Source organism: Pteropus medius, unplaced genomic scaffold (assembly GCF_902729225.1).
Source record: "Pteropus medius unplaced genomic scaffold, Ma_sr-lr_union100, whole genome shotgun sequence".
Classification (NCBI taxonomy): Eukaryota; Metazoa; Chordata; class Mammalia; order Chiroptera; family Pteropodidae; genus Pteropus; species Pteropus medius.
Genome location: NW_024342467.1, coordinates 5,991,614 through 6,017,157, shown reverse-complemented (window position 1 = coordinate 6,017,157; position 25,544 = coordinate 5,991,614). Strand labels below are relative to the sequence as shown.

General features: G+C 31.8%; 1 protein-coding gene across 3 annotated transcripts in view; it reads left to right on the top strand.

Moving 5' to 3' along the window:
- Positions 1-23,127, top strand: part of CRPPA (CDP-L-ribitol pyrophosphorylase A) — a 228,728-nt gene extending 205,601 nt beyond the window's left edge. For all 3 annotated transcript variants that reach the window (XM_039862441.1, XM_039862440.1, XM_039862439.1), the window contains one exon: positions 22,320-23,127. In XM_039862441.1, coding sequence (XP_039718375.1) covers positions 22,320-22,424 — 105 coding nt within the window. In that variant the 3' untranslated portion in view covers positions 22,425-23,127. The remainder of the gene's footprint in view (positions 1-22,319) is intronic.
- Positions 23,128-25,544: the final 2,417 nt, after the last annotated feature.

Here is a 25,544-nt window from a genome sequence, read left to right as displayed (position 1 = left end):
CCTATCTGAATTATTATTGTAGATGGTAAGTAAATGGCAGACATTCTCTAGAAATGATGATCTTGTTTTCACATAAATATCTTTAGCTAGAAAGGGTTCACTTAGAGTAATATGTCAGATATATATGAATAGCTGACATACTTTATGTTCTATTTATTTATTTCTATAACATGTTGGTTATATTGTTGTTTTAATTCTTCATTAACTTTTTTTGTCACTTCAAAAATGAATAAAGGTTATGTTTTAAAATATTTTTCCTACAGGATATTTTCCTAAAGTTTTAATAAAGCATTAGTAGTTTAATCAGTACTGCATGTTCATATTGTGTGCAAGGTCATAATTGTAAGCATACACTATACAATTCATCATGTGTTGCTTGTATACTGCATGCTATATGCTAATGAAAAGGCAAAGGTCATAGCTATCTTTCAATCTGGTTCAGAATTATTCATTAGGTTTATCCTCAAGTTATTTTTCTATATGAAATGATTATGGAAAATAAATAGAACCTCCAAAGCAGTGGATATTCTAATGAAAAACTCAAGTTTTCCCTTCAACACTATTATCAGTTTAAGTTAAAAATGAAAAATTAAACCTCTTGTTGGATTAAGATGATTGAAAATTAAATTTAACTATTATATACTATAATCATATGCCAATAAAGAGAGATTTTTACATAGCTGTCTCTAAAATTTAGCCCTCCTTTGAGTATGTAGTTTTGAATGCCATATATCTTTGGTATTGTTATCATTAAAAAAATTAATACATGAGTCAATGTTTTTAATAAAACAATTGAAAAATATAGAAGTATATCTGCTAAAGAGCAAAAGGCCCTTTTTATCCATCCATTGCACTCCTTTCCCACAGTTAATTACATCAAAAAGGTTATAGTACAGATCACTAAAGTCAAACATTTCAGTTCTTTCTGAAGCAATATCTTAATCTTGTTTTCTGTAGTATAGTATTTCAAGAAATTATCTTAGTGAATTCGAATTTGCCCCAAATTATAGAGCTCAGAGCTCTCAGATATAGGGAATAATTTTAGACATCATAATCTAGACATAAATTCTAAAATAAGATACATACATACATATATTGATATATATAATGTGTAGATAGATCACATATGACATATACATGTGTGTGTGTGTGTGTGTGTGTGTGCACTTATTGAACACATGGGACATCAGTGCTTCACAGAGAAGGTTTCATGGAAGAAAATAGTTGTCTATTGTTTATTAAGGTGAAATAAGAGGAGGATAATGGGAAGATGTATCATATGTATATACATATGTGTATATATGCTTTTATAATATATTTATATTATATGTCATTAAGATTTTAACTAGTATATAATAATATAAATAAATCATATAATATAATATAATTTTATTTTATATGTAATAGTAATAGTAATATAATTATAAATAAATATATGTATATGTGTATATATATATTTACATATATATATATATATCTTCCCACTACTCTCCTCTCACTTCACCCCAATAAACCATGGATATCTACTTTCTACCCTGAAACCTTATCTCTGTAGTGTTGACATTCCATATATTTGATGCAATGGAGACAACTCTAAAAGACACCATGGAAATAAAAAGTTTTGTCTCCAACACCAAACTATGAATTCCTTAAGAATAAAGACCATGTGTTGTTTTGCAATTATTTGCATCAATTTATAACTCTGTTTTAGGTTTTACCTATTAGAAGTCAGTCTATTTGGTAATTGGGTTCTTTTTGAACTTCAAAAAGGATAGAGCACAGAATCATAGGAAAAAAGTTATTTTTGAAATTCAAATTGAACTGGATTTAATACCCAGGACCATCATTTATTTGTTCTGTAAACTAAGATGAGATACTTAATTTTTCTAAAGTTTATTTTTCTCATCTGTAAAGATAAAAAAATACTCATATCATATGGATATTAAGTATATTAAATGAGTTAATTTAAAACATTTGGTAAAACATATGTAAGAAATTTTACAATCAGATCTCTTATTTTAATATCTTGAAAGGATTCCTATGCTTTTAAAATTCAAGTTCTGATTTATAGTAAAACATTAATACCTAATGTATATACATTTAATATATATTATTATATATTATAATATAATATATATTATATATAATAATATTACACATATTATTATATATATTTATATATTAAACATTTAATACCTAACATATATATATATATATATATATATATGTTCAAAGTGAATTGTGAATTTCATTTGCCATTTAATCAACTCTTTTATATCAATTGGCTTCAGGTATCACACAATTGCATTTTTTAATCTAAGAAGTTGAATTTGAAAAGCTATTAAGAAGTGGACCTAATAGTGTAAGAATTTGGGAGACAAAGAGGAGCCAGTTTTGAAGGAGAAGCAATGTGCTTCTCAACTTTTGTTCTTGGGAGAGAGATGTGAATACTTCCATCTGCCAAGGACATGGAAAGGAAAATGGTATAAATACATTATAAAGGACACTGTAAGAGTTTATATGCTTCAGAGATAAACAGATAATCATTGCCATATACAAGTTAAAAATAGTATGGAAATAGTTTTTCATGGGAGATTAACAACCAAAGCCAGAAATGTTTGTGGTTGCTCATATGGAAATGGCCTTGTTAGATGAATGTACTGACTGGGCAGAAGTAGTCAGTAATTTGTGTGAGCTGTTACTTTCAAAGTTCAAAATCTTGCATTGGGCAGCTCTGATTTCAGATAAAGTTGTATATGTTGGTAGAATTATCATTTCTCTTTTGGCTTTTGAATCATTTATGAGCAGGGGTTTTTTTTGGTTTTTTGGGGGGTTTTTTTTGGTTTTTAATGGAAAGAATAACCTTCCCTCTGGCCTCGTTATAATCGGAGTGTAGTGTTCCTGCACGCTTGCTTACGTGTTCAAAACAAGCTTGTGGATCCTGAAAGGGGCTGAAGGATTATTTCTGGTGGTCTTTGAATCTGTAATTGCTGCCAGCTGAGGAAATGAAATTCCAAATAAGTTGAAGGAACTTTCACAAATAACACTTAACATAATTACAAGGCATAAAGCTCAATATACCGTTTATATAATAAAGTCTTACCTAACCACAAAATATTGAAGAACCAGTCAAACAGAGGTCTTCACAGAGGTACAGATTAACATTTTGCTTGACACTGTACTTGTTCAGATTTATTAAAACCTTCTGGGCATACATGTGAAATTATGTCTATTTAAAATATCCCTTTACAGATTTTCTGTTTTGTTGTGAGCATTTCCAAGAGCATCTGACTATAATGATGAAAACATGATCATCAAAAGGCAGAAAATCCTCCATCTTTGCTTAAGTATATTGGACTAAAATGGTTTTGAGATATTGGCCAAAGACACTTAGTATTACTTATTTACTTTTTTAATAGTGTGTTCCACTTTTAAGGAAATACAATATAAAAATCCAGACTCCAAAGCAGGCATATTAGGAAGTAATCATACTACAAAATTATTCTTTATTTTTCAGAAGTTTGATATAGTTTTTACTTACATATAGAACTTCTCAAGATACCTTTGTTCTATGATTGGATTTAATTTTGTGAAACTTTTTAGGAACATTTCTAATATTTTGACAAGTAAATTTGAATATGGCCTGGATGCAATTCAGTCATAATTTTTAAAAGCACGTTTAGAAGTATCAGGATTGCTCATAGTTCAGACCTTTTCTGTATCACTCACTTCTATTTTTATTTTTACCTATTAGAACTTCAGAAAAAAATTCTTAAAGTTATCGACTATTGTTCTTAGACTTAGATTTCATTTGAGGAAATCAGCCACTTTTTCCATGTCTCTTTGCCACACCTCTCTTCACCTCATTAAAATATGTCCCTTTTCTGAGTAGCATTTTCCCATTGCAAAGACTGGCAATTTGAATCAATAAGGGAATTCTGTATATGTGTTCTTCATTATGTATTTCGAGTCCTCATTGCTTTAGTAAAGATCTCCCTTACTTTATATCTAAAAACAATTACTTCCCTACCTCTAATCTGGTAGTTCTCAATCAGAAGGAGTTTTGCCCCAGGGCACATTGAGATATTTTTCACAACTGCACATGCAATGTGATGGGTGTCTGGTGAGCAGAGGCTATGGATGATGGTAAACATCATACAAAGCACAGAACAATCCCCTATAATAATTATCCAGCCCAAAGTGACAATAATGCTAAGGTTGGGAACCTCTGCTCTAGTCCCTCTTTGATCATTTCTCTTCCAGATATTACATTTAAAAATGGTACCTGTTAACACATTTCTGTGTACCTTATAGTTTCTTATATAGCACTGTATATATACACAATGGAGATTTAGTAACTGTGAATGGAGTAACATGGCCAAGTTATCGAAAACTACTGGAAACAAACTAATCAAAAGGCAGAATCTTACCTCGGGAAGATTTGTAGAGTATTAAGGGCTGAGTAGTTAAATACATATGTCTTTTCTTTGAAAATTCACTAAAATGAATTAAAAGAACCCCAAATAGGAAATATATTTCATTCTGAAAAGAGGGAATCTCCTCATCTTTAAATCCCAAACTCCTAAGAATACCTTCCAGATGCTAAGTTTGGACCTAATTTTAAAAATAGGATACAGAGATTCATCATGCATCTACCTTAAGTTACTGGACTCTTAGGCAGTATACAAAAGGGAAAAAGAAAGTTGTAGGGAGCTTCCCAATTATTGCAACCTGGCAGAGTTAGGACTGGGGTCAGTGTTAGTAAGGTGACACTTGCCCTTTGGGAATCTGTTCCTCCATTTAGGAATGAGCAGTGTGGCACAGAAGGAAGGATTTGCAGTCATAGAACTTTCTATTAACTTGTGTAATTGTGTACAGTCGTGTTTTTGTCCCGAGTTTTACATAAAGCTAGGTCATCAATCAGGAAAGAATGGACCCTGAGAATTGGGATGGTAATATACCAGCATGATTGGAACCTTAAAACAGAAACATTTTTCCTGATCACTGAAATTGGATGTCAAGGAGTAATGGGAAAGAGTTGGAGGGAGATAAAATGGAAACTTAGAATAGAAAAAGGGCAAAAGAAGGATCCTGAAAGAATTGCAGAAGTTCATCAACAACCAATGCCAGAAACCTAAATTTTATCCCTTACACATTTATTCATTCAAAATATTTAATTCCCTGTAAAAATAAGTACTGGTATCTACTCTGGCTTGGGTATCATGACAGTTACTCAGAGTACAGTCAGTGTTGAGCACAAAACAGACGAGGCTACGTGGTAGCTGGTATCATAGCATGGAGCTTCAGGCAAGGAGTGAATTACACTAACAAAAAATATAAAATTGGAACAGAGACAAGAGCTTAAAAGGAGAAACACAACGAGAGCCAAAGATGGATGGGTTTGACCAGGCAGAGGTGTCAAGAAAGACTTTCTTGAGGAAGAGTGAAAATGAAAGGCAGCTTTTCCAACTGAGGAGACAGACCAAAGAAAGTAAAGGTGGACGATAATGCTTTCTAGAGAGAAGAAGCAGCATATAAGAAGGCTGTGTGATAGACGAGAACATATTCAAAGAGCTGAAAATAGGCTTGATACTTTTCAAGACTTAATTTTGATCACTTATGGCTTTTCTATGTTTTTGCTATTCTGATTATTTTTTCTATTATTACTTTTATAATTGGTTATTGCCAGTGTTTTGAGAGCTACCAAATATCGTGAGCAGGAGCTTTAAAAATATTAACTTTTGTAATTGGTTATAGTTATTATATAAGAAAGCTTGCATTGTTTTGATTGATCTTATATCTAATCCATGTACCGAACTCTTTTAATAGTTCTTTTATATTTTCAAATGATTATTCCTTATGTTTAAAAAAGAGGATAGATTATGTCTTTTTAATATTTAACCCTTTAATTTATTTTTCTTGTCCTGTTACATTAGCTAAGAAACCCAGTAGTGATACCATTTATCCTTGTGCTTTCTCTAACTTTCAGGAAAATTCTTAATGAAACATTATTCTCCTCATTTTTCCTTGATTTTTTTCTTTTCTTTTTTCTTTTTATTCAGAGATAGATGTTGAATAGTACTAAATGCTTTTTGACATATAATTAACCATTCCTAGTGTGTTTTTCCTTTACTCTTAATGTGTTAAATCACAACAGATTTTTATATGTTAAAATCAAACTTGAAATTTTAGTATAAACTATTCTTTTTCACAGAGTATTGTGATGAGAAAACATTGTATTCATATTATCACAACTTTTAATTAACACGGCATTAAAGTTTCACGTTATTATTATTAAAATCATTTACTTCTGATAGCCTGTTTCCCTTGAAAAGCACCCCTTTCTTTCTGGAATTTGCTAAGAACCTAAAGCATTGTTATTTCTCTGGATCAAGTGCCCGATCTGCTTCAGGCTATGAGTAAACATCTTTATTGCCAGTTTTTTAATGGAGGCAGGGAGTGAAGTATGGGCCATCCTGTTGTCTCCTTAGAATATAGTTAATGACTAGTTACCCTGGAGGTTGGCCCAGGAATTTTTTTTGCTCCTGGAATTTGGTCACCCTCAGCTCGAACCAACCTGGAATTGCCTTCTCCAGCACCCTACCTTGTGCATGTTTTGGTCTATGGTTTTTATTTCCAGTATGATTCCATCTTTTTTCAATGTCTCAAACATTCTCTAAAATGCATAGTCACATCTTAGCATTTTCCTTTCATTTCTAGTATTATCACATGTGTGTTTGTGTTTGCACATGTGCACTTCCAGAGTGCACTTAATGTCACCATCACCACTAATGCACATTTGTAGAGATTTAAAATGAGGAGGGCATGTGTCCTCAGCTTCTCAATGATTTATTAAAATAAGACATTCTCACAAAAATAAAGTTTTGTTCTTCTTTTATATTCTCAAGCCATCATGCATTAGACAACCTACTTTTTAAAATTAAAAAGTAATTGATTTCTTCTTTAAAGATGTTTGGAACGTATGACATAGCAGTGGGTGGAGGTGGCAGTCCAGAGAGTTCATCATTATAGTTCTCATTACTTATAATCCCGTCCTTGAAAGCGCACCCTGTCTTGGTTGTTATCGTTCTCACATTTTCTTCAAATTTATGATGATTACTATCTAGTTGATTCATTGAGTTTATTCTTAATGAGCCTCTAAATTATTCTGTTGGGTTGCTTGAAAGAAATGAGCTATTTCTAAATGAATAGTACATTACCTAGATGGCCTCGGAGTAAATGGTGGCGGCTATGCTTGGGTATTGTTTTATAACTGAAAAAAAAGGAAATTGAATAATTACTATATTTAAAGTAATACAAACTCTTGTTTTGTGTTTATTCACAGTTTTAAAAGATTGTTTTTTTAGTTTCAAAAAATGAACCACTCTTTCTTTTGTGCTTTCTCTAACTATCCCAAAATCAAAATAAGAAATTATATTATATTATACTTTTCTAATTAGATACCATTGGTATAAAATATATCAGTTATATTAGTTTCAAGTGTACAGTATACTGATTTAATATTTGTATACCTTACAATTTGTTCACTGCTAATTCTAGTAATCATCCGTCATTGTGCAAACTTATCACAATATTATTAACTATCTTTTCCTTCACCTTTCTCATTCATCTCGCTATCCTCCTCCTTTCTGGTGACCATCTCTTTGGTCTCTGTTTCTATGAGTCTGTTTTTTATTTTATTTTGCTTGTTCATTTGTTTTGTTTTAGATTCCACATATAAGTGAAACCATGTGGTATTTGTCTTTATGTGTCTGGCTTATTTCATTTAGCATAATACCCTCTAGGTCCATCCATGTTGTTCAAATGAGAAGATTTCATTCTTTTTTATTGCTGTGTAATATTCAGTGTGTGTGTGTGTGTGTGTGTGTGTGTGTGTGTGTGCATGTGTGTGTTACATCTTTATTCATTCATCTGTTGATGGACATTTAGGTTGCTTCTATATCTCAGTTATTGTAAATAATGCTCTAGTGAACACAGGAGTGCATATATCTTTTTAAATTAATGTTTTAGTTTTCTGAGGATAATTACCCAGAAGTGGAATCTAAAGAATCCACCAAAATTGATAGACCTTATAAAAGAATTCAGTAAAGTAGCAGGATACAAAAGAAATTATATATTTTAAATGCTATTTCAGGTATTAAGATTTTGAGTAGCCCTTGAAAAGAGGTGATTATCAGTTTCAAATTAGGATGAATGGTTGTTAAGTCAAATTTATTTATTTTTTTGTTTTATTTATATTTATTTGTTGAAATCTTATTTTGTCAAATTTTTAAAACCTTTACTTATTCTCAATCTGTCAAGGTATTTTTCTAAAATGTAGGCAGTTGTAAATAAAGCAGTTAAAAGCTCACAAATTCATTATCTCTTTTAAGTTACTAGTCCATGGATATCTGTAGAGTTTGCTGTGGCACACTGACTCCTTTCCATGCCTCTGAAACACCACACAACTTAGCATGCAATTCATTAGAGTTCGTCTTCACAATTACATGATATTTACTTGGTTGCTAGATAGTTGGGCAGTCCCCAGCTAAGACCTATAAAACAGTTATTTAAAAGAATATCGTTGACCTCTTGTGTCGTTGTGAAAGTGCATATTGCTAGACAGAGCTCTGTTACTGGGGTTTTTGAATCTTGTTTCCTGACAGAGAAGATAGATCTTCATGGATCTAATATCATTCACTTTTAGACTCATCTGAAATTTTATTTCCTTATGGTTCATCTGTATTCAATATTCCTCCTCTATAACTTAAGCTGAATTTTTTTTCTGTTTGATATGCCCTAGAAATTAGCAATGTATCAGACTGCAGGAAATGTCAACTAACTGTTTTGAAGGGAAGAAGAAATACTTAGAAGCTTAGTGACATTTCTTAGAGCGTTTAAATGTTAAGCATATTAAAATATAACATGTATCACTTATATTTAAAATCTTTCCATACCTCCTATTTTTTTAAAAAACAAGCAACCAAACTAATGTTATGAGATAATGAAAACTCTTTGGACTGTCTTATGTTCTCTAATAATCATATGTCTACAATATGCCTAATTGAGAACAATACATTTTTTACTGTTTGATTAAACAAATCTATTTTGTTTCCCTTGTAAAACCACTCTATTTCTTCTATCCACCACAAATTAGTTAAAGATATAAAGGTAACATGCTATAAAGGACTGTACGTGAAATTGTTACCTCAGATTGAAAATAATTGTAATCAGGATGTTCCTCCAGAATTGATGATTGAAAACATGAAGAACAAACCCCAGGGCTTTTTCCATAATGCTTAGACAAACCTTCCCTACCTTTCTTTTCCTAAATTTCACAAGACTTACTTTCAGAAATGAGGAATATAATATCTAGAAGAATGCCATTGTAAGCTATAGTCTTTATAGGTAATCTCTGTGAGTGTATGTTTTTGCTTTGTTTTTGTCCCACAATGATGAGAACTTATTTCCAACTAAAGTACTGAAATCCAAACTAAACAAATCTGAGCAGGCTAGATTTTTTAGTGCATGCTTTCCTTTCATATTTCAAGTTATGGCAATAAATATTTCATTCTTTGTGAGGACTATATTTTTATAATAATGATGCATATACACTTTCTATCATTGAACTGGGGTTTACTTTTAACTGTCTTTTAATGTATTTCTATAAAGATTATCAATCATTTTTTTTTTTTGCTTTCATGATTTAGTGTTCAGTATTCACAAGTATCTCGTTCTTTTCATTAGATGTGTATAATCCAGACACACATTTTTTCTTGTAATTATTACTCCTCTTTGCTAGTATTTTAATTATTTATAGCCACCGGGCATTTATTTGTCTTTTAAAGGTCTTCCAATCCCAATCAGAACGAATAAACAAAAGAAAGAAAGATTTTATAGCCCTTTTTTTCCTTTTGATTGTGTGTGTTCTATATAACACTTAAATTATTCTTCATGAAATTAGTATATTCAGGAAACCGGAGAACGATGCTCCAGGCTGAGTGAATGGAAACATGTTAGTGTTGCCTTTGTAAGCTTTCCAGGGTGCACAGGAGATTTCTAGTGCACTGCTTCTTTGTGTTCGCCTCAGATCTTTTTCAGTTTATTAAAATGCTGGAGCAATCATTAAAAATGTTGCTTAGCCTTTCCTATATTCTATACCTCACTGAAAACATGTCGGCAGAGAAAGCTAACATTCATCACTTCTCAATATACAACAGATCCTGCCAGGGATCATGCCAAACCCATCCAACCGTGACAGTCAAATCAATGTGTGTTTTGGTTTAAATTTTTATTTTTGCCTTTGCTCTAGCAACATGATTCTGGTATTTGTTGTTCTTTATGACTTACCGTTTTATGGCATGACAATTCCTGAAATTGACAAGGCTTCCTGCTTACTTTTGCAATGTACATGTGTGACGATGTAAACTATAAGACAAAATGACATTTTGACTCAATAAATATTTGCTTTATGTCCCCTACATTTGTTTTACAGAACTTTGTTTTTTAATTTCTCCATAAATAGTCACTGAATAATGCTTGCTTCTACCTTTTGTCTGGATGTTACAAATTCTGGAATTAGTGTCCCAATGTACGAATTAGAGTTTTTATTATTATTGATCCAAGAGATTTAATTCTCTCATCAGTTTGTATTCATGTCATAAAACATAAATTGGTATTTTTTTTTTACAGTTGTGGAGGCAGACCACACAGCCTATTTATTGTTCCTGAGTCATTTAAAAATCTCAAGAGGGATTATATTTTTACTTTGATATTAAGCTGAGCAAAAAAAAAATTAATGAATCTGAACTTTAAATAGTCATATAGAAGCATGTTTTCTTAGATAAGAATGTCTCTAATGCTGTTGTTAAGTGCTTAGACTCTATAGATTCTGATTTTGGTTTCAAGTCTGATTTTTTCATTCATTATCTATGTCTGCAACTATGGACAAGTTTCTTAACCTCTCTTGGTTTAGGTTTTTAAGTAATGGAATTTACCTCATAGAGTGTATTATATTTCCTTTACTTTTTTTCCCTAGTGATTTCATAAGGTATAATCTTGTTTCTTACTACTGCTGATTGTTTATTGAATTTTACATGCATATTTATTTACTTTTTCCTTTCTTATTCACTTAAAGTCAATGATGATTATATATATATATGTGTGTGTGTGTGTGTGTGTATATATATATATGTATATATATACACACACACACACACACATATATATATATATATTAGTTTGGATTTGTATAAAATGAGAAATTAAAAAATAACACAAAGATACAACATCCATTTATGATTAAAACACTTAATAAAATAGGTATAGAAGGAAAGTATGTCAGCATAATAAAGGCCATATATTACAAACACTCAGCTATTTTCATTAGTGATGAAAAACTAAAAGCTTTTCTCTAAGATTAGGAACAAGAAAAGGCTGTTTACTATCATCATTGTTATTCAGAATAGTACTAGAAGTCCTAGCCAGAGCATTCAGGCAAGAGAAAGAAATAAAAGACATCCAGACTGAAGAAGTCAAATTGTCCCTTTTTGCAGAGAACATGATTCTTTATATAGAACACCCTAAAGACTCTACCAAAAACTATTAGAAACAATAAAGAAATACAGTAAAGTTGCAGGATACAAAAACAATGTACAAAAATCCTTTGTGTTCCTATACACTAACAATGAAATTTCAGAAAAATAAATGAAAAAATTTCTTTTGCAATTGCAACAAAAAGAATAAAATACCTAGTAATAAACTTAACAAAGGTTGTGAAGGACCCATACACTGAAAACTATATGACATTATTAAAGAAATTAAAGATACAAAGAAATGGAAACATATTCTTTGTTCATGAATTGGAAGAATAAGCATAGTTGAAATGGTTATTACCCAAAGTGACATACAGATTTAATGCAATCCTCATCAAAATTCCAGTAGCGTTTTTTAAAGCAATAGAATAAACAATCATCAGATTTGCGTGGAATCACAGAATATCTCAAATAACCAAAGCAATAATAAGTAAAAAGAACAGCACCGGAGATATCACATCCTACTTCAAATTATACTACAAAGTGACGGTAATCAAAACAGCATGATATTGGCAGAAAAACAGACACAGACCAATGGAACAGAATTGAAAGCTCAGAAATAAACCCATATATATATGGGTAAATAATTTTCAACAAAGGAGCCAGAAACATACAATGGAGAAAGGAAAGCCTCGTTAACAAATGCTGGGAAAATTGGAAAACCACATGCAAAAGAATGAAACGAGACTGCTGTTTGTTACCATATACAAAAGTTAACTCAAAATGGATCAAAGACCTAAACATAATACCTGAAACAATAAAATACATAAAAGAAAACATAGATGCTAAACTTATAGACCTTGGTCTTAGGATTTTATGAATTTGACTTCAAAGGCAAGGGAAGTAAAAGCAAAAAACAAATGAATGAGATTTTATCAAACTAAAAAGCTGCTGTACAGCAAAAGAAACCATCAACAAAACAAAGAGGCAACCAACTGAATGGGAGAAGATATTTACAAACAATGCCTCTGATAAGGAGCTAATATCTAAAATATATAAAGAACTTATACAACTCAACAATAACAAAAACACAAACAATCCAATTAAAAAATAGCAAAGGACCTGAACAGACACTTCTCCCAAGACTTACAAATGGCCAATAGATATATGAAAAGATGCTCAACATCACTAGCTATTAGGGGGATGCAAATCAATACCACAATTATATGCCATCACACATGTGTTAGAATGGTTCTTATCTAGAAGACAAGTAATAGCAAGTGTTGGAGAGGTTGTGGAGAAAAAAGAATCCTTATACACTTCTGGTGGGAATGTAAATTGGTACAGCCACTGTGGAAAACAGTATGGAGGTTCCTCAAAAAATTAAGAATAGAATTACCATATGACCCAGCAATCTCTCCTCTGGGTATCTACCACAAAATATTGAAAACATTTATTTGTGAAGATATATGTACCCCTGTGTTCATTGCAGCTTTATTCACAGTGGCCAAGACATGGAAACAACCAAAGTGCCCTTTGATAGATGATTGGCTAAAGAAGATGTGGTACATATATACAGTGACATACTACTTAGCCATAAGAAAAGATGAAATACTGCCATTCAAGATAGATCTTGAAAATATAATGCTAAGGAAAATAAGTCAGATGGAAAAAGCTGAGAACCATATGATTTCACTCATATGTGAGATATAAAACTGAAAGCAACAAACAAGCAAGACAAACAAAAACTCATAGACAAAGACAACAGTTTAGTGGTTACCAGAGGGAAAGGGGGTGGGCAAAGGTAGATAAAGATAAAGGGGGTCAAATATATGGTGAGGAAAGGAGATTTTACTTTGGTGGTGAACACATAATGCAATGTACAAATGAGGTATTATAGAATTGTATATTTGAAATCTATATAATTTTATTAACCAATAAATGTCAACCCAATAAATTTAATAAAATTAAGAAAAATAGTACAAATAATTCCTGTATGCCCTTGACCCAGAATCCCCAATATTAACATCTTATCACAGTATGAAAATCAAGGAATAAACGATATAACACCATTATCTAATCTAGAAATTTTATTACATTGTGTCAGTTTTCCCACTATTTTTTCTAGTTGATCCAGCACTGAGATACATGGTGCATTTTGTTGTCATCTCTTTTTAGTCTTGTTTAATCTGGGACACATCATCAGTCTTTGTCTTTCATGACTTTGCATTTTTGATAAATTCTGGCCTGTTATAATGTATAATGTCTCTCGATTTAGGTTTGTTTGATGTTTCCTCATGAATAAACACAGGCTATGAATTCTTGGCAAGAGTGCTACAGAAGTAATGTTGTATTCTTCTCAGTGCATTATATCAGAGGTTATATGATGTCCTCGTGTCTCATTATGGTTGATGTCAATTGTGATCACTTAGTTAATGTGGGGCCTGCCACATTTCTCCACTGAAAATTTGTTATTTTTTCCCCTATATAATTAATAAATATCTTGTGGGGAGCTATCTTGAGACTATGTAAATATACCAGTTATCAGAATTGTGCATGCTAATTTTAGTATATACTGATGATTCTTACTGGGAACAATTATATGGTAGTACTTCTCGAGTGGTGATTTCCTATTTTCATCATTCTTTCCAAATTTATTAATTGGAATTCTACAACAAGAAGAGCTTTGAAGAGCTTTTTTCTTCTCTCTCTCTCTCTCTCTCTCTCTCACACATACACACACACACACACATTGCTACCAGGAGAATATTTTTGAATTGCCCATTTTAATTATTTTCTTGCATTAAGTTTATAATTAAAAATTTTAAATTATATTTTATGGGAAAATTTAACCAGACTTTCTTCTTCAAGAGAAATTGTCAGTAGTTTTTCTACTAACACCTGGGCCATCCACTAAAGAAGAAACTCTTCTGAATGATCTTTCTGTTTCTCTTATTATTTCTCATGCATTGTAGAAACAGTATCCATTGCCCAACCCGCACCTAGTATGTAGATTTTCTGCTTATACAGCCACCTCATATAAGAGAATCCCACCTCGTCATCTACTATTATCCCTCTAACTTGGGTATATTAGTGTTAATTTATCAATGTCCCTTACACTTACCTCCCAGACCAGGTATTCTTTTAGCTCAGAATTCTAGCTTTTGACATAATTTATTTAGCTCAGAATTCTAGCTTTTGACACAATTCTAGTTTCTAGGTACAGGTACAAGTTTTTTCTTAATTTTATGTTTAAGGGATTATTTCCATAATGATATATCTTTTATCTTAAAACTTTGATATTTCAAAGATGTCTTAATAGTTATATATAAAGCCAGATCTTTATAGAATCAATTAGTAAATTAATCCAGTTAACATTTAATGAGTACCTGCTATGGATATAATACTTTATGTGAGTCTAGGATTTAATTCTGAAGAGTTATCTTTTATTATCTACATTTTAGCTATGAAAATAAGACCTGTACATATGTAAACCTAATAAAAATATTAATAAGAAACTATGAGTCTGTGATCATATAAATTGCTGATGTCTAGTAAAATAGACAATATCATAAGAGGAAGTCATCATAGCCAGGTCTTTGAAACTCAGCATGAATTAGACAATGATTAGGAATCTATTTGACTGGAGAAGGAATAACAATGACTATCACCAGTATGGCCACAAAAGTAGATTCTGTATAGTAAAGGAGTGAGAAGTGTGATTAGAAGAGTTGATTAGATTGTTTGTGGATGGCCTCGAATGCTTAGATGATGTTCGTGCTGAAAGTAATATGGGTTTGATATGGTAAAAATTGTTGTGAGGTTAGAACAATAGCCAAAGGCAAAGAGAAGTAGCCAGTTAGGGCATCCTAGAGGAATTCAGGTATAGGATGGCGTGGATGTAGACTTAGACTGTGACTGGTGAAGGATGTCACAAGAGAAAACCAGCAGGACTTAGTAACTGTTGGATGAGTTGTGTAGGATCAAAACAGTTTTGCTAATTAAAAGGGACATTGTGTATGAGACTGCTTTTTCAACTTTCTTAAGTTGTAGAATTTATATTATGAATGATGCTGTAAGATAGTAAAGTATGACAGTATGACAAGTCCCAGATCTAGAAATAATTGACACAATAATGAACTGCTTGTTTCTCAGCCCAGACGTCTCGTGCTTTTGGCTGCCCATGTTTTACCCCCCTGCACTTTGGCTCTGAACACTGCATAGTTTGGGCCTTTCCTATTTAGCAAAGTAACCGTGCTGCCCCCCAGAGTTTTATTGACCAATCTTTTTTCTTAATTACCTCATTCCACAAACACTCAAGCACCTACAGTGTGTGCAAGGCACAGAGAATAAAGGAGATGAAAACTGCTGTGTGATGATTATATTAGTAACTAAACTCATGTGCATTTTCATGAGTATTTTATTATCTAGGTTTTGGAGACAGTTGTTTCACTCAAATGAACAAGAGGAAAATGCTTTTATTTGGAAGATGACTTTTGTTTTTCTTAAACTCTTTCAATAGGTGACTGACTGCTTTTTCCTGCATTTTAGAACTTTACAAACACCAAACATTCATTTTCATCTCCACTAGGGGACAGTGTTTTACCATTAGATTTTTTTTCTTCCATATCAGCAAAATGTATACAGATATTTTTAACTTTGATATTATCTTAAAAATGTAACGAAATCTGCAACTTAGGATTTTTGTAATTGTATGTTGTATGGATAGAAAGATATGTAGGTCTACATGTTTATATAGATATAGATAGTACACTTTTATTTGTTTAGAGTCTTTGAAATTTTGTGGTGTTTAGGTAATTTTTGCATAAGTTCACCAAAACAAGAATGTATGGAAGAAGAATATATTTCAAATTATAAGCATTTGAATTTCAAGACAGCTTTGTAACTCTTGGAAATTGAATTAGATTTTAGGTATGAAATTTGCTGAGACACGGTAATGTTTACCCTTCAAGAGGGCTCTGTAATCTCCTGAGACATCTAAAACCTAAATATATATACATATATTTTAATTTTATGATTTTCCTTTTAACAGAGCACATTGCATTCTTGAGGAATGATGTGTATGGAGGATGAATATCTCTAAAAGTTTTCCTTTCAGTCTGTCTATAAAGATTTGGACAACAATGACGTCATTGCTTTTCCTGCTATTCTTTGAGACCACATTCTACAAAATGCATGTAAATTTGATTCTAACAGCATACCATAAATTAGTTTGTATCTCTAATTCAAATACTGAGAGCTGTGTAGTACAATGATAGGGTTTAATGTTTTAAAATATACCTTTTAAAAAGTTCTTCAAGTTTATGTACACTTGTAATAGTTTTGTCAAAAGTTGCCCTTTGAGAGAATTGAAAGGAATGGTTAGTAAGTAAGACATTTTGAAGACATGGGCATTATAGAAAATTAACATTTGTGTACATGTGTAAGGTGCAACTTCTTAGTAACTTACTTCTGGAACTGCAGGCTTTATTTGTGCAAATCATGAGATGGATGGTGGGGGGAGGGAAAAGAGCTGCTGTGAATTATGGAGGTACTGCTATCATTCTCAAGCTTCTGTGAAAATAATAATCTACTTTCTCTGATTCCCCAAATCTTGCCAAAGATTTAGAAGTTCCATGAGAATTTCTGCAGCATGACTTTACTCCTCTACTGAAAATGAGAAATATATATATAACCATCATAAGGAAACCTACCTATCAGCCAAACCCCCTACACACACACACACACACACACACACACACACACACACACACACACACACACACACACACACACATCAAAGTCCAGGATTCAATTGACAAGACTTAATTACTATCAGGTAAATTTAGAATTACCTTATGTGTTTAAACGATAATGGTAATAAGAACTTTTGTTCATATTTTATCTAAGCATGGTATATTTCATTCTATTCTTGAAATTACAAAGAATGGAGAAATAGATAAATATGATACTATTTTAGGTAAAACTCGTAGTGAATTCTAATCCTAAATCAGTTTGAGGATATAGAAAATTAAAAATAGCTATTTTATATTGTTATTTTATCTAACATTCTTTCTAATATTTTAAAAATTTGTTAGAAACTCTTAAAGATCTCAGTGTCTCAATGAACAATTGTTAATGTACTGATAAAATTAAGTACATATTCTTTGTTGTCCCTTTTAGTTGGACTTTCATGATATTTTTCATGAAAGCTAAGACTGTATGCATTATTAATATGATTTTTTCTTGGACCTTTTATTGAAAACTAGAATATTCAACCAAAAATGCTTTTTTTGGGGTAAGATTTTGAAGATTTTTAAGGAGATAATGTTTCCTGGAAATTTGGACAATATTCTGCGTTATTGATTTAATCTGATAACAAAACAAAGTTAGCTCCTTGAATTTAAAGTCTTGAAACTAAATTTTAAAATAACTTATTTTAGTTTTAGAAGAATAAATTATGTTCATTATGGAAATTTTGAAAATATAGCAAAACACACAGAGGAAATAAAAATAGGTATAAATTTGTTATCCGAAAATTACTCTTATTAACATTTTGATATTTCCCTTCTCATTATTTTAAGAAATATAACTACTCTATTTTTTACTTTTCTGACTGGTTTCTATTATATAATACAGTTGTAACCAAGAAAAAGAGTGAATGCTGTATTTTTTCAGCTAGAAGTTATATTTTTATTATTTTATAAAAGGTTGGCATTGTTATGAAGTGAGCAGATAAAATAAAACAAGTAATTATAATTATGACAATAATGCAGACTTATCATTAAATATATTCTTTTTTTTTAATTTAACAAATACATGATTTTCGTATGTGGGTGTGTAAACACTGGTGTGCCACTATAGTTCATGACCTTTATGGCTGGTGAGTAATCAAGGTAATGAAGGTAAACCTGAAGCATGGAAGTTGCTAGAGTTACAGACAGTAAATAAACTGCTGATAAATTTAATTTTGGTAATTTTTATCTTTTATTGTGGTAATTTGGGTACCCCCTTTTCCTGCAATGGAAGGTCTAGCTTATCACATTGATATGCCACAATGAAAATTAGTAATTATTTCTTGTTTCCAAAATATCCCTTGTCCATTCTGGACTCCACAATTGAACACACACCTTTTTTGAAAAATAATAGATTTTGTATTTTAGATTTCAAGAAAAATTGAAATGATTGTACAGAGTCTTCAAATGCCTTATTCCCAATTTTCCCTATTAACAACTAAAATCTATAGTTTATTCAGATTTTCTTAGTTTTAACTTTTTATTCCAGGATACCGTTATGACTTTTAGTTGTCATGTCTCCTTACGCTCCTCATGGCTGTGACATTTCCTCAGAATTCCCTTATTTTTTGATGAACTTGACAATTTTGAGGAGTACTGGTCAAATATATTGTAGGAAGCCCCTCTATTGGAATTCATCTGACCTTTTTCTTGTGATTAGACTGGAGTTATGGGTTTTGCAGAGGAAGACCACAAAGATAAATGCCATTTGTATCACATCATATCAAGAGTACATATTATCAACGTGATTTTCAGTGTTCATGTTGATCTTGCTTACTTTGTGTCAATGTTGAACGTTTTATTACATAATATTTGGAACACACAAGGAATGTATTATGTATATCTATACATACATATGTGTGAATGGTAATGAAATGACCACTTATGATGCCCCTTTCCTCAAAGATTAATAATACTGTTTTGCATCTCCACTGGAATCAAGAAATGCTTTTAAAAGATCTATTTGAGTTTGCATTTTTAACCTGTTTTATCAATACTTTTATAGAGATATGGAATGGTGATATTAGTTTGAAACCCATAAATTATTTGACCAGCTGATCTTTATACATACCAGAATTTTCTGAGTATATGTGTGTCTCACCATTTCGTTTAATCAGTTTTTAAATTTCCGTATTTCTCAATGAAGTGATCAGTGGAGCTGAGGCAGAGAGGAAAAACAAATATTTAGGGGACTAACATAAGTTCTCACTGAATTCTAATGATGTCAATAAAAAATTGCAGAAGTAATTGAATTCTTAAAAGAATATTCTTAAATTTTTTATTAACTAAAAATATATAAGTTATAGGGCTATCAAAATGAGCATGGAAGATTTATTCCAAGATATAGAAATGTGACTTTTCTAGCCCTAGAATCATAAATAGGTTTTTTTCTATTCATATCTTCATTTATTATTGTGCTGCTTTCATTTGACAAGTATACACTGGTTTCAAAGAGGCTATACAGATAGCCTTTTTTTGTTTATTTTTGAAGGGGAAACCTTAATTGTCATCATCTGTTGTATGTCTTAATTTAACAAATAAGACTGAGGGGTAGATGTATATTATTAACCCTGTGACATTGTAATTAATTAATCATTAAGAGTAACAGATACATACCTATAGTTGGTTTGTATTTTGTTCAGTTTTAGAATACTTTTTTTTTTTAATGAACAACATGGCATGGATGATATCTATTCTATATAAATGAATCACATTTTAAGCCCAAATGTATTTGGCTTTCTAATTATTTATCTTTATATGATTTAAGTCTTGTGATATTCTAGAAACCAGTAGACCATTTGAAATCCAATATTGAAATGTCATTAAAACCAACATGAAAGAAGCCAAGTAGCCACCATCCAGCCCCTTGTGCATCTTTCCCAGCTTCACCAGAGAAAGTGATGGAAAAGAGTAGCTTAACAGAGGTGGGCTCTCACCACCATCCTCATGTATGAGAAACTCAGGGCTGGGGCTGGTGGAGGCCTGGTGGTGGCAGTGGTAAAGCTTCGAGAACATTCTTCTTTGTACTATTGTTGAGGTTTCTGGCTAAATATGCTAATAGGAGTAAACAAAGTAACCAGATAATGGCCATTGTTAGCAAATGACTTAAACTGAAAGGGTGATGATACCTCTATCACAGAGCCTCCTTTGCTTTGAATTTGTTATAATTTATGGGGTGTTACCATGTGTTAGGCATTGAGCTAAGTGTTTCATATTCAAAGATAAAATGAAAAATTCTTCACATCAAGAAACATCATCTGGTGGAATAAATGGACAACTAAAAAGACTTAGAATTCAGTGTGTTAAGGAATTCACAGCTGTGGAAACATAGCCTCACCTCACCCAAAAGAGGCTGGAGGACAGGAGCCAGGATGGATTTCAAGAGTCGCTGATATCTGGGTGGAACCACAGAGAAACTACACTCAGCTAAGCTGGGAATGGAGTGGGACAGCATTCCTGGCAAAGGGATTAGCTGGTGCAAAGGGATGAAAGGTTAGGAAAATGGCTTGCTTGGGCAATCGTAAACACTTCTGTGTGGCTTGGAGATTTGAGTGGTTTTAAGGGAGAAGCTGGAAGGATAAGACTTTCCATTACCGGGTAAAGGGCTCAGACTTGATCCTGAAGTTTAAAGGTGGCCTTCAGAAGATTTCAGGCAAGATTGTGATGTGAACAGATCTATATTTTAAAATAAATATTTTGACTGCTGTGTAGGAAATAGGGTAGAATGGTATAAGACTTTAGATAGGCTGTTACGAGATTGTTCCAATAATTCAAGGCAGAGGTCTTATGCTGGCAGCAGCAGTTTGAGTGGAATATATGGATTCAAAAAATGTGAAAGAGGCAGAAGCAGCAGGTCCTAGTAATATATTGAACATGGGGATAAGGTATTAAGGAAAAGGCCAAATTTAGAGGTTGGTTACTAGAGCCCTCTTTTTTTAACATAGCACAGTTATAACACAGAGACCTTAGCGATATTAGCTCTGTTTACACTTTCCCTTTTTTTTCATATTATCATCCCCTCATGGCTTCAAGAAGCTTCAATAATTAGAATAAACATATTTTAATAGGCAATATGATTTCAAAGGCAAAACCACAGTTTAGCAACTTGTGAGATAACTGATTTCACGAATTTCACAAATTTGCCTGATCTTTTCTTCACAAACAACAAGCAGATTCCTCCCACACACCAGTACTCATAGTTTATAAGTCTGTTGTTAGAGACATTCAGAAACAAGGCAAAGAAAGACTTGCATCATTGATGAAATATTCACACTTCAGGGAAGAGTGAAAGTTGGTCAGATACTGGATTAAATGAAAATAATCTTTTATACTGTTAGCATTTGAAATTGCATCAGTGTTTTTCTTGATATCTTCATCAAATTTTTTTTTTTGTCTATAATGAAAAGTGCTTGCAAGAGAATTTCTCCTTTATTTGAGGGACCAAGTCTATCCCTGTGACTATGATCTGGGTTCTATAGAATGCTGAGTCCAGAAAGCATTGAAAAGTGGTTCCTGGAACTCATAGAAAGAGAGTAGTAGGCTCATTGTCAAGGGCTGAGGGATGGAGGAAATGGAGGAGATATTGGTCAAAGGATACAAACTTTCAGTTACAAAGGGAATAAGTTCTGGGGATATAATGTACAACATGGGGATTATAGTTAACAATATTGTTTCCTTGAAAGTTACTGAAAGGGTAGATCTTAAATGTCCTCACACCCTCCCACCAAACGGTCAGTGTATGAAATGATAGATATGATAACTATTGTCTTAATCATTCCACAATATAAATGTATATCATACATCATATCATTGTGTTGTACACCTTAAATTTACACAACATTATGTGTCAGTTATATCTTTGTAAACCTGGGGGTACTTTAAAATAAAAAAAACAAACAAACAAACTTAAAAAAGAAATGTAACTCTACTAAATTTAACGTGTGATGTCTTTTCTTTCTAAAGTAATTATTGTTTTATCCTTTCTTTTTAGGAGAAGCAGAAACTACAGGACAGTTTAAGGCAAGGTGCCATTATTATTGCCAACTTAATCAAAGAAAGAAATTCTGGACTCGTTGGTCAGCTACTGGTAGCATGAAAAACACAGAGACAATTACCTCCTGAGTTTTTAGAAATGTTTACCTAAGTATCTCTTTTGTGCTTCCTCTCTATTTTATGTGGTAGAATGTTTAAGTTGTTTTATGTTTTATGATTTGTAGGATATGATGCTTGGGTTATAAAAGTTGATCAATGTTTATATCTGTGAAAAAAAATTTACTTTTGTGCATGTCAAATTAAATTGCCTGAACTGGAAAAGAATAAAGAAGTGGAAGGTAATTGTCTCATAATCTTTTCACAAAGGCATGAAAGATCAAATAGATATAATGATGAATGAGCTAATCCACCAAGGAATAAGAATTTAGAAAACTTGAACTATTATCTCTGTGTTAATTAGTAAATCACACTATAATGAAACTAAATGAGATTCAGAATTATTCTTAATTCTAAAATTGTCCTCTACCATAAGATATTGTGTTCTGACTTTTTCATATTTTTTTAAAAAAGACAATAGCACAGAACTCTGGTTCAGATATCTTCACCACTGGCCTCATATTACTCTAATCCCTAATGGAGATGTAACCTCCTCCTGGTTTTCTGTTGTTTTAAAATTGGATGTTTCTGTTTCCTTGGTTTACGATACATAATTTTGACTCATTTTAAAAGACCTGATTTTTCTGAATAAATTTAAAAGAAGACTTGGAAAGCTTTATAAAAATAAAATTATTTTGCTCAATCTTAAATTTTAGTGTTCTTCTAAAAGGCAGAGTCATTGCACATCCAAGAACATAATTATTCTTTTGATATAGATACTGGTGTCATTTTAAATCAAGTTCTTATTCTTTTCAATTTTCATTGTGTATACATCCATATTGAATTTAATTATTCTTTTGATACAGTTACTGCTCTCATTTTAAATCAAGTTCTTATTTTTTCAAATTTCTGTTGGTATATACATCTTAAATATTGATGATTTTTCCTTACATTATATTTTACGATTATGTACATCCAGTTATTAGAGATGCCTTTTATTTCATATTCACATTTACTTTTTAGAAACACATTAGACCAGATTATTTCAGCACTTAGACTGCATGTGGAAGCTATAAAGGTTGCATGAAATGTTTTCTATGAAATATCTACCTTGTAGAATTTCTTAACATTGGATGATTTTTCCTATAGGTCTCAAGTATCTTTATTAGTAGGAGAGTTTATATTTTACATTTAAGTAATAGTGAGTAGAAGTAATAGACATGGAATAATTATTACAATTCTCCTTAATGAAATGCGTTTTCATTGTAGTTTGAAGCTAAGTTCTCGGGCTTGCCTCTTTGTCTTTGTCTCTTCAGAAATGTTAAGAAATGTAAAATAAATAATTTAATTCAAATTTTAAGGGTGACAACATATGGGCAATATGTAGATTTTGGTTAGAAAGTATATGCCGTTGAGGCATTGGGTTGGCAGTCTTGTGAGAAGTTTGCACCTTGAGCATATTGAAGTCTTCAGGCGAACATGTTTTAAGAATTAGAAATTGCTCATAAATGCAAATGAGGAAATGCCATCAAGGTTTTCAAGAGAGGATGGGTGTATGAGACAGGAAACTGGACATATCTAGAGGCACAGCAAAATCACTGTATATAACTTGAGTGCTGGCTAAATTCTTACATATCAGCCTCATAATGGAATGTCATACCAGATGAGAATCTATCCGGGAGCAATTAGTATGACTTTGCCCTATGTAATTGGAAACATTTAGTGTAATAAAATTTAGTTAATAAAATATTCAGTTGTGCCCAAACTAATCACCACGATCATCCTAATTTTATTTTTTTTCCTTTATAGTCTACAGGTTCACAGATTTAAAAAAAAATTAAAGAAATCTCCCCACATCTTTTATTGTTTAGATGGGAAGTGATGGGCAGGGATCTTAACTGCTTTGCCCGGTGCCATTCGGCTGCCTCGTAACAAAAGGCAGAGCCTAAACTCAGGACCACTGATAATATTTTAAGCTCATCTCCCTGTATAAACTTGATTGCTGGCAAAGGACATCCAGTAGAGAGGCTGTGGGAAATAAGCCAGGGCACTGGAGAAAGGGATGAGGAGTGACAGACTGGCCCATTCGCCAGAGGAAAGTCTTGAAGCTTTGGGCTCTCTAACCATCTTTCCAACATACAGAAATTGTAACCTAGGGTGAAGGGAATGGAGAGAATTATTGACCAAGAGAGAAAGATAAATTACTTGTTTTAATTGTTTAAGAAATCCAGAGGTAACTTTACAATTATATCTTTATTGCTACTTCTATAAACTTAATTGCTTTCATGAGAACTGTCTATTTTCACTTTTATTTTCTAAAATCCCTTAAAAAGAATAGTAATTGTGCCTCAGGGTTGCTGAAATTGCTTTCTACCTGTAGAAAATTTTATGAAAAGACTATTTTCTTTCTAAATATGTGCTAGTTAATAAAATGAAATTTAAAGATAGCCTTTTTAGGAATTTAACAGTGTGATCAATGGTTTGATTAATGACTGATATTGGTAAGAGGTAGTAGTTTTCATAAAAGTGGCCAATTTCAGAGCTCTTGTGTTGCAAATAGACTTATTTCAGTTTAAAATCAGACCCCCATATTCTACCTGGACCCATTTTTACTATAGTCACTTTTAGCATTTTGCATTGGTTTAACAGGAAAACTCTTTCCCCATGCTAGTTTTTTACAACTATCAGATTTTCCTATGTGTATAAATGTGCATACAATCATTTTATAAAAGTCAAGTTGCAGTAAAAGTTTCTTGTGTTGAATTTGCAAATTGTACTTCCTTTTAATGTTTAAACTATGTGAAGGAAGCATAAATCATAATATTTTAATTAAAATATTAAGAAAGCCATTTGGAATAAGAAAACAATGAAGTTATTTTAAAAGTTTAATTCAAAAATAAACAGAATAAATGAAAAATACATATGATTTTAGTATTAGTATGGTTTAAAATAAGTGAACTAGAAGTGGCTGTGTAGGTGGTTTGGCACCGTAACATTTATATATGTTCTTACATGTTTTTAGTTTCAAAATTGTGAAAAACATATGGATATTTTTTCAATGAAAAGTAACAAACTACTATTAAAGATTCTCAGAATATTCTCTTTATAAAACAAGATAAATGATTGA